This window comes from Bison bison, unplaced genomic scaffold (assembly GCF_000754665.1).
Source record: "Bison bison bison isolate TAMUID 2011002044 unplaced genomic scaffold, Bison_UMD1.0 scf7180017864340, whole genome shotgun sequence".
NCBI classification, from domain to species: Eukaryota; Metazoa; Chordata; class Mammalia; order Artiodactyla; family Bovidae; genus Bison; species Bison bison.
Window position 1 is genome coordinate 4,242,340 of NW_011494912.1, and position 16,761 is coordinate 4,259,100.

The 16,761-nt window shown below is 54.0% G+C and overlaps 1 protein-coding gene across 1 annotated transcript in view; it reads right to left on the reverse strand.

Annotated features, from left to right (window-relative positions):
• Positions 1 to 16,761, reverse strand: part of LIMK1 (LIM domain kinase 1) — a 19,949-nt gene that overhangs the window by 363 nt on the left and 2,825 nt on the right. The window contains exons 2-14 of the mRNA XM_010854286.1: positions 15,239 to 15,377; positions 14,813 to 14,922; positions 13,046 to 13,252; positions 6,905 to 7,010; positions 6,639 to 6,805; positions 5,444 to 5,627; positions 4,837 to 4,923; positions 4,397 to 4,528; positions 3,963 to 4,022; positions 3,562 to 3,627; positions 3,041 to 3,197; positions 404 to 459; positions 18 to 178 (exon numbers count right to left, since the gene is read on the reverse strand). Of these exons, the coding sequence (XP_010852588.1) occupies positions 18 to 178; positions 404 to 459; positions 3,041 to 3,197; positions 3,562 to 3,627; positions 3,963 to 4,022; positions 4,397 to 4,528; positions 4,837 to 4,923; positions 5,444 to 5,627; positions 6,639 to 6,805; positions 6,905 to 7,010; positions 13,046 to 13,252; positions 14,813 to 14,922; positions 15,239 to 15,377 (1,632 nt within the window). The remainder of the gene's footprint in view (positions 1 to 17; positions 179 to 403; positions 460 to 3,040; positions 3,198 to 3,561; positions 3,628 to 3,962; positions 4,023 to 4,396; positions 4,529 to 4,836; positions 4,924 to 5,443; positions 5,628 to 6,638; positions 6,806 to 6,904; positions 7,011 to 13,045; positions 13,253 to 14,812; positions 14,923 to 15,238; positions 15,378 to 16,761) is intronic.

Below are 16,761 nucleotides of genomic sequence, written 5' to 3' on the forward strand. Positions count from 1 at the left end.
AAGCCCCGCATCCCGCTCACCTCTTCTCGGGGTCCAGGTCACAGCAGCGCACGGTAATGGGGAAGAAGCTCGGGGGGCAGTTTGGGGGGCAGTAGCGGTCCAGGAAGCCTCGCACATTGAGGCCGAAATCCATGGTGCGTGGCAGGTAGTCCGGGTCAGCGTTCACTCGCCCAATGATCTGTCCAGACGAGGCCCGGCAGTTACCTGGGGGGCCCTGGGGCTGGGTGCCACCCGGATGGGTTTGAGGGTGGGTCTGGTACCCATCTGACCACGGGGATGCAGGCAGTGGCGGGCAGCCCGTCCCCACAGCCTCCCTGACCTGGGACCCCGTAGGGCTCCAGCCTGCAGCTCAGAGTGCGTGGGGAGGGGGCTGGAGCCAGCTGCCACCCGCCCCTGGGCCTACCTCGCACAGGACGATCCCGAACGAGAACACATCCACCTTCTCATCGTAGCTGCGGCCTGGATGGAGAGACTACGGTTGGCAGGTGCACAGGGCCGGTGGTGCCAGCTGGCGAGGGGGCCAGGCTGGGGACTGCCCGCAGGGGGATGTGCTGACCCATAGGTGGGGACCAGGAGGCAGGTGCTAGCAGCCTCCGCGGGATCAGGCCCTGGGCTCTGACCTTACCTGGGCCCACCCAGGCTGAGCCAGCCTGCTGGCGGGGGAGGGGTGGCTGGTGGCTGATTGAGTGGGGAGTCAGGGTGAAAGCCCTGGGCAAGGGGTTCCAAGTCCAGCTCAGTCACTAACCAACTCTGTGACTCCGGGCATGTCATGGACCCTGTGGTGACCCTGAGAGATAACTGTCAGACCCTCAGAGCCCGTTTGTGCTACTGTTTTTGGAAAGATAAAGAATTGATTTGAAGATACAATTCTAGATCCTGAGATGAGACCACCCTAGATTATCTGGGCAGGTTCTAAATGCCCTCCTGCATGTATACTCACTCAGCTGTGTCCAACTTTTGTGACCCTTTAGACTACAGCCCGCTGGGCTCCTCTGTCCGTAGGGTTTTTCAGGCAAGCATACTGGAGTGGGATGCCATGCCTTCCTCCAGGGGATCTGCCCGACCCAGGGACTGAACCCGAGTCTTTTGCATCTCCTGCAGTGCAGGCAGATTCTTTACCACTGAGCCAGCGTGGAAGCCCCAAAATGCCATCCTAACTGTCTTTATAAGAGAGACTGAAAAGGAGAAGATACACAGGAGGAGGCAGCCATGTGGAAACAGAGGCAGAGATTGGGCCGATGTGGCCACAAGCCCGGAATGCCAGGGTCAGAGCTTAGACAGAGCAAGGAATGGACTCTCCCTTGAAATCCCTGGAGGGAGCAAGGCTCTACTGGATTTCAGACTTCTGCTGCGAGCACTCAGTCTGTGCACATGTTACAGCAGCCTCAGGGACTGATACAGACTCTCTGAGCCTCGGCCTACCTTAGCTGTAAAATGGCAATAATACCGTCTGCCTAATAATGTTACAGATAATCAGGACAACCACTCTCACTGAATCCTGACTAGTTTACAAATCTTACCCAATCTTCATACCACTTCTTAAAGATAGGGACTCTTTTTGTTTATTTATTTTATTCTTTTTCTTTTCTTCAAGATAGGGACTATTAACCCTACTTTACAAGGGCTTCCCTGATGGCTCAGATGGTTAAGAATCTACCCGCAATGCAGGAGACCTGGGTTCGATTCTTGGGTCGGGAAGATATCCTGGAGCGGGAAATGGCTACCCACTCCAGTATTCCTGCCTGGGAAATTCCATAAACAGAGGCGGCTGGTGGGCTACAGTCCATGGGGTTGAAGGTTCAGACGTGACTGAGTAACTAATGCTAACACTTTCACTTTCTTTTACTTTACCAGTTATGTTATTAGGGGGTGGGTTATATTAACTTTGATCAGAGTTGGTGTTAAGGTGACCCCCAGTCTGCCTGTCCTGACCCTGTGTTTGCACATCCCCTGCCTGTGGATGGACTTTATCACCCCCAGTCTGGGCACACACGGGATCACTGTGTGACAGGCCTGAAAAAACAAATGGGGTGGGAGAAGGGGACTCTGTGGGAGGCCTAATAATGGTCCTGAGAGACCCTACACCCTGTCCAGGGACCGCCTGCTCCTTGGACCCTTGGACCCTGAATGTGCTGCCTTTTACGGGACTTTGCAGGTGTCACTCAGTTAAGGATCTTGCGATGGAGAGATGATCTTGGGTTAGTTGGCTGAGCCCTCTGATCACAAAGGTCCTTGTGAGGGAGAACGGAGAGTCAGGGTCAGGGTAAGAGAGGTGACGGTGGATACGGGTGTCGGAAAGAAGAGACTGTGTGCGCTGCTGGCCTTGCTGGAGGAGGGGCCAGGAGCCAAGGAGTGAGGCTGCCTCTGCAAACTGTAAAAGGGAAGGAAACAGATCCTTCCCGCTCGAGCCACGAGAAGGAACGCAGTCCTGCTGACACTGGACTTTAGCTCAGCGAGCCTGATACTGGACTCCTGACCTCCAGAACTATAGGATAATCTGTGTGTGCGGTTTTAAATTTTTTGGGTGAACCTCATGACATGTAGGGCTTCCCTGGTGGCTCAGATGGTAAGGAATCCACCTGCGATGTGGAAGACCGGGTTTGCTCCCTGGGTTGGGGAGATCCCCTGGAGGAGGAAATGGCTACCCACTCCAGTATTCTTGCCTGGAGAATTCCATGGACAGAGGAGAATTTCATGACAGTGGGCTACAGTCAGTCCTTGGGGTCACAAAGAGTCAGACATGACTGAGTGACTAACATTTTCACTTGTCACTTTCAGTGGGCTCATACTTCCCTGACCAGGGATCAAACCTGTGCCCCTCTGCATTGGAAGCATGGAGTCCTAACCACTGGACCGCCCGGGAAGTCCCTAGGATGATTTGTGTTTTTTAAGCCAAGTTGTGATAATCTGTTGCAGCAGCAAAAGGAAACTTATGTTAGGACTCGAGGAGGAGGAAGAGGCGGCCGGGACCTCTGCCTCCTGCAGTTCCGCCTGGGACCATGCGGCCCCAGGGATGTGCCCTGTGGGGCCCCCGACTCACCGTTGATCATCTCGGGCGCCATCCAGTAGGGGTTGCCCACCACCGTGTACCGCTTTTTCCGGTCTGGCTTCTTGAGGCTCCGCAGGTCCTCGGGCTGCGTCTTCTCGTCCACCATGAGCCGCGCCAGCCCGAAGTCGGCCACCACCACATTCTTGTTCTGGGGAGATGGGGAAGCAGGGCCGCGCTGAGACACGCTCCCACCACCACCTGCTCACTCCCTCCTCTGCCTTCTGGGGGCAGCCTGTGGTCTCCCCATCACTGACCCCTAGACCCCGGGCTGCCTGCTCCCACTGCCTCCCACTGAAGTATATCTCCCTGCCCCAAATCTCTTTCAGTAAACCTCCCCTGATTGCCCCAGCCCCATATCCAGGCCCTCCTCCGGGCTGATGCAGCCTGGTGTGGCCCATGGCCACACTGTGGGCCATTCTCTGTGACGGTCACCCTCCCAGCAGACCCCCAACCTGCTAGGAGTGTGGTGGGCGGCGGTCCCGCTGGGCCCTCCTGCAGCCCTGGCTGCTCACCTCGCGAACCAGGCAGTTGTGGGAGTTGAGGTCCCGGTGGATGATGTTCATGGAGTGGAGGTAGGCCTGAGGGTAGAGGGGCGTGGAGATGAGGGGGCAGCCGCGCTGAGGGACCCCAGCCACAAGGATGACCCGTCATCCTCCGCAAGGCTCCCATCTTCCCTCCCACTGGGTTCCCTCTGTCCTCTGTTGAAGCTTCCTATGGAATTTAGGAGAATGGTAGAGAATTTTTTTGGCAGGGGTCGGGAGAGGGGGAACTGCAAAGCAAGGCAGGTGGGATCTTAGTTCCCTGACCAGGAATCAGACCCATGTCCCCTGCAGTGGAAGCATGGATTCTTAACCACTGGACCATCAGCGAAGTCCCCCACTCCGTGCCGCCCCTGAAATCAGAGCCTACTCACCATCCCAGAAGCGATGTCCTTGGCAAAGCTCACCCTCTGACTCCAGGGGTACTGACTGTCCTGGGGGTGGGGGTGAGGGGGGACAAAGTCCAGGATGAGCCAACAGGGCCACAGGGACAGGACAGTGGGTGAGAAAAGCAGGAGGGGGTGAGCGTCCTGTAGGGGCTGATGATCACCCCCTCACTCTCTACGACACCCCCAACTGTCCCTTCCAAGGGGTGTGGGTGAACAATTCCAAACAATTTCCTGAAGAGCGGCTTTGAGATCAGAGGCTGATCCCCAGTGAAGAGCCTGGGAGACTGGGGCCCAGGGAGGAGCCTCTGGGTCCAGGGTCCCTCGGTGGGAGCGGCTGGGATTGGATGCGGGTGGGGGTGGGGGGTGGGGGGGGAGGTGGGGGTGGGGGGGAGGGCGGTGGGTTCCGGCCCGGCACTCACCATGCTCTTGATGATGCCCCGGAGCGTGCCGCCCTTGATGTACTCGGTGATGAAGTTGAGCCTCTTGTCCTTGTAGAGCACCCCGATGAACTTGAGCACGTTCGGGTGTTCCAGGCATCGCATGACCTTCACCTGGGGAGTGGGGTGCAAACAGACTGCGCCCCCATCTTCTCCCGCCCCTCCCACCAGAAGCCGCCATGGGCAGTTCTGAAGGAGGGGGAGTCTCCACACCCCACCCCCTCACTGGGGGTTCCTGCCTCACCTGCCGCCGCCCTGCCCTTTGCTTGGGCTGCCCCCACCCCCAGGGATGTCCCTGCCCCTCTCGCCCTCCTGGCAGAGTCTGTCTTCTTTCGATGAGGGCTTGAGTGTCACTTCCTCCCGGAGCCCTTTGCCACCCACCCCCTCTCGATGGGCAAGGGTGGGGCAGGCCCCTCACCCACCTCCTTGAGGAATGTCCGCTGGGTCTCCTCGTCAAAGCGGATCAGCTCCTTCATCACCATCACCTCGCCCGTCTCTCGGTGCGTCACCTGCATGGGGACACGCGGGGCACGGGCTCTGCTCCAGGCCGCCCCGCAGGAGGCCCACTCCACCCCACCCCAGGCAGATGGACACACGGGGCCAGGGGCTGAGGCCTGGCTGGTGGACATGGCAACCTGGCTGGTGCCTTTTCTATAAACCTGAACCTTCTAGGCTGGCCACTGCCAGAGAACATCAGAGGCAGGAGAGGGCTGGTCGTGAGAGTGTGAAGGGGGTGAGCGGCCCACATTGGGCTGAGTAGGGGGGCCTGGGGGAGGAAGCCTTCAGGGTCAGTCTGGGCTGCCCTCTCATCCCGACTCTGAGAAGCCACTGCCCTACGACCTCCTTCACGCAGTCTACCTACATACGGTAGCTAGCTCGAGGAGGCCCAGGGGGAGGCAAGCCCTGGCCAGGGAGCCTGGAAGCCAGACACCTTTCCACTGTGGCTTCCTGGGGACACTGGTGGGAAGAGGGTGGAGGGCCAACAGGTCACCCCCAGGTGGTCCCCTCCCTCCCTGGCATGCCCCGTACCTTGATGGCCTGGCCGAAGCAGCCCTTGCCCAACACCTCCCCATGGATGAGATCCGAAGGCCGAAAGATGCGGTGCGGCCGGCAGACCACACGGAGGGACTCGGAGCGACCCAGGTCCTTGCGCTGGGAGGCCGGGGAGCCCAGCGAGCTGGCGCCCGGGGACCTGTCGATGCTGCAGCTCCTCCTGGGGAGACACACCAGTGCCAGGTGCCACCGGTGTCAGGTGGGCCCCTGGCCGAGGGCCCTGCCCCTTCCCCCAGCCTGCCATGCCCCACCGATGCCAGTCCATGTAAATCGCCAGTAGTCAGGAAGGGTGGGACCGGGCAGCTCTCCAGGGACCATCATGAGAGCCCTGCCCTGCCCTGATGCGAGCACTCCGTGCCCTGTCTGGCTTGGACTTCCCGTTCAGGAAGGAATGTTTGCCCTTGGCCTTCTCTGCCTGACGACCCTGGATCAGATGCTTTGTCTCCCAGCATTTGAGTCCTGGCCCCGAGGTGCAGAGGCGGACGACCTGCGCAGGACGCCCCTAGGTGGCCCTGCAGGGTGACCTGAGCTCCAAACGGGGGAGGAGGAGACACAGGCCTTCGAGGTCACTGCTTCCTAGTGTAAAGGCTGTCACCCCAGGTGTGCCCCTGACAGGAGTCCTGAGCAGGCCCCAGAGTGAGTGGCGTGAGGACCAGGCTGTCTCTGGGCTTCTTCTTTGCACCCTTCACCTCCCTTTAAGAGGTGCCCCTGGCCCCTCCAGCCTGAACCACATCACAGCCCTCCAGCTGTCTCTGGTCCTGAGCACCTTCTCGCAAAGGGGACCAGAGAGGTCTCTGTGGGACGCATCACTGTGCTGTGAGACCCTGGCCACCAGCTGCCGCCTCAGAGCCCACCTCTCAACACACACCAGACGCCACAGCATCCTGAGCGCCAGGCCAGCGGCTCCTTGAAGCCAGGGCTCTGGTCCACCCCGGGAGCCCTGTCACCCCTGGCTGGGGGCGCCGCTTCCCCATTTCCTCCTTCTCATTCCCCTTCTTCTTCCCAGCTCCCTGCACCACTTGCTGGCGTGTTCTTTTTTTTTTGCAGGGCTGACTTCTCCATCAGACTGTGAGCAACTGGAGGGCAGGGACCACCCCTCCCCACCCCGACTGAGGCCCAGTGTCAGTGAAAGTAACAAGATACAGAGCATCACGGTGCAGGGCTGACTTACAGCACAGGCTTCTGCCGGCCGGAGCTGCCCGCCTCCCCGCTGGGCGTGTGAGCCGGGGAGCCCAGGGGGCTGGGCTCAGACCCCGGCCCATGGCCCAGGCTGTCATGGGGATCATGTTCCAGAGTCAGCTGCAGCAGGCGGCTGGTTTCCTGGATCAGCAGATCAATCTGGGGAGAGCAGGCGCGTGGACAGGTGAGTCTCAGGTGGTGGCGAGCAGGTACGAAGGCACCACCTCCAACCCCGCTTGCCAGACCTGGGACCCGCACCTCGTCCAGGGGCACGTTCCGGATGGGGGTGCCATTGATTTCCAGGATCCGGTCCCCGACATGGATGGAATTCTTCACATCCGGGCTCATGCAGCCTGGGTCCACTCTGTGGGCACAAGGCAGTGGTCAGACCCCTGCCTGCCCCAGGAAGCCAAGGCCAAGGGGATCAGGTCAGGAGTGTGGGGGCAAACCATGCTGTCTTGCATGACTGGTGGGTGGCAGTTGTCCAAAACACCGAAGTCTGGGTGGTGGGAAGAGTTCTACGTTAATTGCAACGCCTGCCATGGGTGGTGGAAAGTACCATGCCCCGAGGTATCTGCCCTGCTATACGAGATGGTCAGGCTTCCCTGGTGGCTCAGATGGTAAAAAAACCCACCTGCCAATGCAGGAGATGCAGTTAGATCCCTGGGTCGGGAAGATCCCCTGGAGAAGGAAATGACTACCCACTCCAGTGTTCCTGCCTGGAAAGTCCCAGGGACAGAGCAGCTGGCAGGCTACTGTCCATGGGGTCGCAGAAAAGTTGGACACAACTTAGTGGCTGAACAGCAACAGCAGCAACAGTGAGATGCTCGGGGGCTCCTGTTCAACAGAGCATTGTCTCTGCTATGGAGGGCAGACTTCTCCTTCCAACTGCCTGTGATGCTTGGAGCAGACGAATGTCAAAGAGGCCTAAGAGGGTCTGGACCTACTGGCTTCCTGCCTGACCCCCAAACATGCCCTGCAAAACGAGCCTAAGCCTCCCACTCCTCCGAGATTGGCAGGAAGGGGTAAGCAGCCTTCCCTGAACCACAGCTACAGGTGAGGTGGGGCTGGTGACTTCCATTAGTTGGCCACGAGCTAAGTCACAGATGGCCAACTTGCCACACTACTTTGCTTCTTTTAACTCCTCCTGAGTGTTAATGATCTGATTTCATTTTGTCCTCATTAAAGCTTTTCAAGGATTGTTTGTCTTTGCCTTGAGATGCGGAAGGGCTGGGGCAGAGGGATATGGTTGTGGTGGTGGCAGGACAGAAAGGAGACAGAGCTTTAAGAAAAACAGTCTTAGCAATTTTTCAATTATTGAGAGTATATTCTCACATGGGGGAGAAGCGCTTCCTTACACAGGGAAGTCAGGTAACAAATGAAGCAGCAAGAACAGAGCTAGAAAAATCATCATTTTGTAGCCATCACAGTAGTAACTGCTATAGGGAAGACTTATCATGAAGGCAAGAACCATTTAGTGAAAGGTGGTTGGGGACAGGATATTTACAGACTCAAATCTCACAGACGACTCACTGGTTACACTGCAAAGGGGGAAAAAAAATCCTTTACAGCGGAGAGAGTAGACTGCACTTTAACCAAATAATCGAAGTTGACATCCCCAGTGAAGGGTACACTTTATACCTCCTGTGTCTACCACTAAGATGCACAGAGGAGGAGAGAGCATCAGTTACGCGGGCAAAATGCACGACCCAAATCTAGGGAAGAGGAACCCAAGTGCGGGGGAGGGGGACATCCTCCTAAACGACTGACTTGGACTCTTCACAGATGTCAAGGGCATAAAGGACAATGGAAAGCGGAGGCACTGGCACAGGTTAAAAGAAGCTGAAGACACTTGGGGACAGCATTGTGACGGCTGGCAAAATCCGAGTTCGGGGTTGTATACTGGATAAAAGTATTATATTGATGGTAAATTTCCTGACTGTCATATAGTTGCACTATAGGACACAGTGGGTAATTACATAAAGAGAATTTATGCTTTTATTTTCAGGAGAATGTCTGAAGTATTTGGGGAAAGGATGAGTCAATGGTGCCTACAGCTTACTCTCAAATGATTCAGTAAATAACAGCAATACATGCACATGTGTGTATGAACATATACAAATGAATATATATATGTTGATACACCCACACCTAGATATACATAGACGAAAACACACACATATCTCAAACGTGACAAAAAGTTAAAAATGATGAACCTAGGTAAAGGATGTACATGTGCTAAGTCACTTTAGTTGTGTCTGACTCTTTGCAACCCCCTGGACTCTAGCCCCCCAGGATCCTCTCTACGGGACTCTCCAGGCAAGAATCCTGGAGTGGGTTGCCATGCTCTCCTCCCAGGGATGCTCCCGACCCTGTGATTGAACCCACATGCCTTACGTCTCCTGCATTGGCAGGTGGGTTCTTTACCACTAGCGCCATCTGGGAAGCCCAAAAGGGTGTATAGGTATTCAATACACTTATTATTTCAGCAATTTTTCTGTAAATTTGGTATTTTTCAAGATAAAAAATTTTAAAATCGCGACTATATTTTCACAGAGACTTCTTGTGGATCAGTTCAGTTCAGTCACTCAGTAGTGTCTGACTCTTTGCGACCCCACAGACTGCAGCATGCCAGGCTTCCCTGTCCATCACCAACTCTGGGAGTTTACTCAAACTCATGTCTATTGAGTCAGTAATGCCATCCAACCATCTCATACTCTGTCGGCTCCTTCTCCTCCCGCCTTCAATCTTTCTCAGCATCAGAGTCTTTTCCAATGAATCAGTTCTTTGCATCAGGTGGCCAAAGTACTGCAGTTTCAGCTTCAGCATCAGTCCTTCCAATGAATATTCAGGATTGATTTCCTTTAGGATGGACTGTTTGGATCTCCTTGCAGTCCAAGGGACTCTCAAGAGTTTTCTCCAACATCACAGTTCAAAAGCAACAATTCTTTGGTGCTCAGCTTTCTTTATAGTCCAACTCTCACGTCCATACATGACCACTGGAAAAACCATAGCTTTGACTAGACAAACCTTTGTTGGCAAAGTAATGTCTCTGCTTTTTAATATGCTGTCTAGGTTGGTCGTAACTTTTCTTCCAAGGATATGGCCTTAAAAATATATTTCCTGGACTGCCCTGATAGTCCAGTGGTTAAGACTCTGCACTTCCACTATGGGGTGGCCTGGGTTCAGTCCCTGATCAGGGAACTTGGATCCCACAAGCCGCACGGCTTGGCCGAAAAACCAATAGGAAAGCGTGTATATATATATTCCTTAGACTCTCCGTCTCCCTTGCCTCAGTCTCCTGCTCAAGTAGCGGGGAGGCTGGGGCAAAGATAAATTTAACTTCCCTTTCAATGCTGCTATAAACAAAATACACATAAACAAAATAAAAAGTGGCCAGCTAAGACTCTTCAAACAAACAGTTCAATCTGGCCAGCTGCCTTTGGGCAAGCTGGGATGCTTTTGAGAAGGGTGTGGCCCCTCGCAGACTGCTGGGAAAGCAGACGTTGGCTGGAAAGAATGCTCGCCCAGCGAGGGAGGCAGGGAGGAGGTGTCATTGACTCTGTTTCTAAAATTCTGCCTTGCTGTCAGGGTCCAGCTGGTCTGGGAGTTTCCCTGTCTCTCACCAGTCTGTCTGCTTAGTTGTGTGCGGAAGGCAGCTGCTGGCCTGGCTGATGCTCCAGATGGGGCTGGAAACACAGCATCAAGTCCAGCCTCCTCCTCTCCCCCGCTACCCTCTCCACTCCTGCCCCAACCATCTTCACTTCTCACCAGGCACTGGCCTGGTACCCAGCAGGCGTGTGAGAACTGTTCACTGACTCCCAAGGAAGGAACGGTTCACTGACTCCAAGGGGGTAGTTGTCCTACACTCAGACAACTATTTCTCAAGGGTCCTTGAAGGCCCAGGAGAAATATTAGAAGGCTCCAAGGTATCTGACTCCCTCATGGTTTAGACAAAGACTGCGAAGCTCAGAGAAGGCAATGGCACCCCGCTCCAGTACTCTTGCCTGGAAAATCCCATGGATGGAGGAACCCGGAAGGCTGCAGTCCATGGGGTCACTAAGAGTCAGACATGACTGAGTGACTTCACTTTCACTTTTCACTTTCATGCACTGGAGAAAGAAATGGCAACCCACTCCAGTGTTCTTGCCTGGAGAATCCCAGGGACGGGGGAGCCTGGTGGGCTGCTGTCTATGGGGTCGCACAGAGTTGGACACGACTGAAGCGACTTAGCAGTAGCAGCAGCAGCACGAAGCTCAGAGAGGACAAGGAAGCAGCTCAGTGTCACACAGCGTATGAGCCACTGGCTTGGCCCCTTAACTTTCATTTCTTCTTGCATCTCAGGCCTTTTCTACAACCTTTAGAATTTTCTTTAGGGATGATCTGCGGGTATCAAATCCTGTTTTGTCTGCTTTAACATGTCTTTATTTCACCTTCATTCCTTTTTTTAATTTTTAATTGATTTATCTGTTTGTTGTTTTTTGGAGCTGTGCAGGGTCTTCGTTGCAGTGTTGGCTTTTCTGTAGCTGCAGTGTGTGGGGGCTACATGTTGCAGTGTGCGGGTTTCTCATCGTGGAGCTCAGGTTTCAGGCGCCTGGGCCCAGCAGTTGTGGCTCCCAGGCTCCAGAGCACAGTCTCAATAGTTAAGGTGCACGGACCTAGTTGCTCCGCAGCATGTGGGATCTTCCCAGATCAGGGATTGAACCCATGTCTCCTGCATTGGCAGGCAGATTCTTTACCACTCAGCCACCGGGGAAGCCCTTACCTTCAGCCTTGAAGGACATTTTCATCGAGTATAGAATTCTGTTTTGTCTTTTTAAAATCATCTGGCTGCGCCACGTCTTAGTTGCGGCATGCAGGATTTCTAGTTGCCTGACCAGGGATCGAACCTGAGCCCGATGCAATGCAAGCTTGGAGTCTCAACCACCAGACCACAGTCAGGTCTTTTTTTGAAGGAAATTTGTTTCTTCCCTATGGCTACTTTTAAGATATATATGTTTTTTGCCTTTGTGGGGTGATCCATGGGTAGATTTCTTATTTTTCTGTTTGGGATTTACTGGGTTTGAGTTTGTGGATTGACATCTTTTATCCCCTCTGGGAAGTTCTCAGCTGTTAAATACTGCCTCTCTCCCATTCTCTCTTCTGGGATTCTAGATGGATAATTAGATCCACTCACTCTGTCCTCTCTTTCTCTACTTTCTTAGCCTCCCTACTTTCTTAAGCCTCTCTACTTTCTTAGTACATCTTAGCCTTTCTTTCTCTACTTTCATCTCGTGTTTCTGCTTCTCACTTCAGCTGTTTAAAACCTTGCTCTACTACTAAACCTGTATTTCACTTCTAGAGGTGCTATTTGGTTCTTTTCCAAATTCATTTGCTCTTTACTCACTTTTCCCAAGCATCTCTTACTTATTAAAACACAGGAGTAAACAGAAAAAGAACACACACGGAGCGTGCGCATTTTACATGGTCTCTGATAATCTCGCTCTCTGCAGTTTCTGTAGGTCTGCTCCTGCCCCGTTGCTGCTGTCGGCTTGCGCTCACAGTGCCTTGTTGCCACACGTGCTCTGTGGTTTTTGACTGACCGGCTCCTATTCCTTGGGACACTCATCTCAGGAAATTCTCTGAAGCCTGGAGGTGGGTCCCACCTGCATCTGCTTCTGTCAGGGCCTAGGGACATTCCCAGTGGAGAAGTACTTTAAACTTTTACAACTTCTCCTGGAGGCTTTTTGAACTACCCAGGCTTGTCAATTTGGTTGGCAAACTCAAGTGTTTGAATTCTCAGGGGAGATTCCTTCTCCCCTTCTGTTCAGGTTCAAATCAGTTTATTTTCCAGTTCTGGGAAGGAGGGGTGGAAATCGCTGGTGGAAGGCACGGTTTATTTCTTGTTCTTCCTCACCTTGAGAGCACTTTGTGGGGGCAGGGGGTGTCCCAACTTTATGGACAAGGGATAAGTGTTCTCTTACTAGACTCACTTTCCTAGAGCTAGTCGCTTGGGCTTTGAGAGATGCTCAGCCACAAGAAGACTTCAAAAGTGAAACTTAATTCCCTCCCCCCACCCCCGATTTAGATTTGCCCTCAAGGTATGGCTGCCTTCCATGCTCTGCTGACACCCTCAGGCTCCCTTCTTCACCTGCTCCTGACCTGGTTGCTTCTCTTTCTTGTTTGGTCACGCAGTAAGTAAAGAGAACATTTTAAATATTTTATCTGGCAATTGTTACAGATTTTTTTTCTCTTGGAGGAATGACTGGATCAGACAGCTGGTATAGCAGGTTGTTGGAGCTGGGCTCCATCTGGGCTCACATTTACCCGTTCTCAGTCCCCGCCCGAGTCGGCCTGCCCACCTAAGGCATCCGTGCCCACAGCCACACCAGCTGCAGCCTTGGCAGCCTGGCCACTCACCCCTGGACGCGGACGGTGTGAGAGTGCTCCGTGCTGCAGCCCGGCAGGCCGTGAGGGGGGTCGATGGAGACCGAGAGGCCACGTTTGCCATGAGCTGAGGCTGGGATGGAGACTAGGGTGACCGTGTGGGGCAGGTGGGAGCCAGGGGAGTCGGGCAGAATCTGCTCGATGACGGGGGTCACCACGGTCTGGTAGTAGCAGTGTCCGCTGCAAGAGCCGCCGGCGGTGGGGACCCAAGAGTGGGAAGAAAAGTGTGTCAGGGCAGTCAGCAGCATCACCCCCCACAATCCCTCAGGCCCGGGCTCTCTTCTCCTTCCACCTTCGCCTTCCTGCTCCCCATGGGAGGAGGAGGGTCTTGGCTGCTTGGTGGGCTGGGAGCAGGCCCTGCCCCTCTCTGGGGCTCAGTCATTCGGGGTTGTCTACACTGTCAGCTGGCCAGGATGAGACCTGGGGATAAATCCCATTTGGGAGGAAGTCATTAAAAGTCCATTTGGGAGCCTCAAAAGCCATGCTGCCCTCAAATCCAGCTTTATCAGTGCTGCCACACTAAAGGATTTCTCTGATCTTTGTCCCTGGTTCCTGCGAAAGAGGCTCTAAATCCTCAGAAGAGGAGTGTGTCTTCTTTTTTCATGAGTCCCTCAACCCACATTTGAGCTAACGTTTTTGGTTTTGCTTTTATCTGTTTTTCTTTCTTTTTCAAAATTTCTATTTAATTGGAGGCTAATTACTTCACAATATTGTGGTGGTTTTTGCCATACATTCACATGAATCAGCCATGGGTGTACATGTGTTCCCCATCCTGACCCTCCCTTCCACCTCCCTCCCCATCCCATCCCTCAGGGTCATCCCAGTGCACCAGCCCTGAGCACCCATGCATCAAACCAAAATTTTTATTTATTTTTTGTCTTTTTTTGAGTTAATGTTAATGAGCCAATTCAGGCGGGGGTAGGGGGGTAGGGGTAGGCTGGTCACCAGAAAGACTGACCATGTGATGAGAGGCTGCCATCCTGATCCAGTCTGACCTCAAGGAGCCCAAGTTCAACCCCATGCCCAGTGATTCGGTCAATTACGCCACATAACGAAACTCCAATAAAAACTGTGGTGATGCTGGCGAGGACAGATCACATGTCCTGATTCTATGAGCGGAACGCGTGGAAGCTCTGCATTCCAGACCTCCCGGACTTGCCCTTTGTGTGTCTCCACCTGGCTGGTCCTGATTTTAGCTTTTCAGTCTTGCCTCCTCTGTCAAAGATTAATTGACCACAGGTGCATGGGTTTATTTCTGGGTTTTTATCCTGTTCCATTGATCTGTATTTCTATTTTTGTGCCAGTACCATAGTGTTTTGATGACTGTAGCTTTGTAGTATAGCTTTTAGTAAAAACTGTGATTGTGGTGCTCTCCTGAGCTCTGTGAGTCACTGAGTGAAGTATCAAATCTGAGGGCGCTGTGGGGATCCCTGAGTCTGCAGTTGGTTGGTCAGAAGTGTGAGTGGCCTGGGGACCCCTGCACTTGGGTCTGGGGTGTGGGCGGTCTTGCTGGGGATGAGTCCAGAGCTTACAGGGTTAGTGCTCACGCTGGTGCCAGAGTTACACAGCAATGATGTCAGGAAGAGAGCTGATGTCTCAGGCTTCTTCCATCTGACTTCGGTGTCTTATTTCCCAGTGGATTCTGCACTGTCACCATGACTGCCCTCTCGCAGAAAGGGGAAGGGTCCTGGCGTGGGAGACCTGGGGGCACGCCAGAATCAGGGAGGGGCTGGCGCTCACCAGTACAGCTTGGAGTGCTCCACCAGAGTGTAGGTGTCCCCGTCACCGATGAAGGTTCCGCATGTGAGGCAGATGAAGCATTCGGGGTGATATTTCAGCTCCCCGGCCACCTGGAAGCAAGTGTGTGTGTGTAGGGGGAGGCATGCAGGGAAGGGGACCACAACCCAGCTCAGAGGTTCCTTCAGCCCCTATAGCTTCTCCCCTTTGCCTCCTCTCAGAAGGGCAGCCCCAAACCAACTTGGGGGCAGAGCTGGCTCCACAGATGGGGACTGAGGGATACAGACAGACACACAGGCTCAGGAGGCACTGGGGAATCAGAAAACCAGTGAAAAGAACAAGAGAGATGATGGGAGAGAGATCTGGGGCAGGGAGTAACCTGTGAACACATACACACACCCACCAGGTAAGGTTGGGGGGCGTACTTACCATGACCAGCCCCTTGGTGATGTGCTCTGAGCATCCGTGGCAAGACTCGCCATAGCGGGCCCAATAGTCCTTCTTGCAGAAGAGCTGCCCATCCTTCTCGTAGTACTGGTGCGAAAGGGAGGCACTGCATTCGCAACACCTGGGTGGAAGGGGAGCTGGGACTCAGAGGGGCCCACCCTTTCCCCCCACACCTGGGCCCTGCCAGTCTCCAGGCAGCATTAGAGAAAGGTGTGCTCTCTGGATGGAGGCAGCCTGCTCTGGGCACAGGGCTTGGTGAGTGGACTCAGGGATGGATTTGGTGACCACCCCACTCCCTCCACCATGGTCCCTCGGCCAGAAGCCTTGGTCCTGTGTGCAACCTCAAATCACAACCCCCGTGCCCCCACCACAGCAGTTCTGCACCCAAAGTGTCCGGTCCACCTGCTAGCCCTGGGGTGAGAAGTGCTCCTCATCTGAGGCCCCCATCCCCTGTCGTGCAAGGAAGAGGGCCAAGTGTGGGCAGAAGACTTACTTTCAGGCCCAGGGAAGAACCTGGGAGCCCAGGACTCATGTTGCGGGGAGCACTGGAACAAACTGTGAGCCCCACTCATCTAGTCTAGTCTGCTTCTTCTCCCTTCTTGTCCTCCTATTCCCAGCAATGGGGAAGCTGCTGATGTAAATGGAGGTGTCTTTTTGGAGCTGTGAAGACCTATTAAGTGCTCACATCTTTCCATTAAAAAAAAATTAATTGGAGTATAGTTGTTTTACAATGTTCTACTGGTTTCCGCTGTACAACGTGAATCAGCTATAAGTATACACATATCCCTTCCTTCTCGAGCCTCCCTCCTACCCTTCCATCCACCCCCTAGGTCATCACAGAGCATCGAGCTGAGCTCCCTGTGTTTCGCAGCAGCTTCCACTAGCTATCTGTTTTACACATGGTAGTGTATAAGCGTCAAAGCTGCTCTCTCGCTTCATCCCACCCTCTCCTTCCCGGGTGTGTCCACAGTCTGTTCTCTTCGTCTGTGTCTCTATCCTGCCCTGCAAATAGGTTCATCAGTACCATTTTTCTAGATTCCACAGATAAGTGTTAATATATGATACTTGTTTTTTCTTTCTGACTTACTTCACTCTGTATGACAGTCTCACCTTCTTGCTTAAATTTACTTAGTCCTCACAGGCTACCATGAGGCAGGCATGGCTATCCCCATTTCTAGAGACGAGGCAGATGAACTTGAGAGGGTCTGTTCCACCCAGGGTCATACAGATGGGCAGCACAGGCCCCACGAAGATGCTCCCAGTTGCACTAAGATAGAAGGCAGGAGTTCAGCTCAGTGTAGACCAGTCAGTTAGCTAAGACAAGGAAATCTCCTGGCTTCCTAGACTCCAGCCAGCCCCATGGGTGCTGCCGGTAACAGGAACAGGGTTTGGCATAGGGAGCAGGGAGGCCTGGCTGGTGGAGCCCCTGAAGGGCAGGTGCAGAGAAATGAGGTACAGGCAGCACGAAGCTCAGAGAGGACAAGGAAGCAGCTCAGTGTCACCCA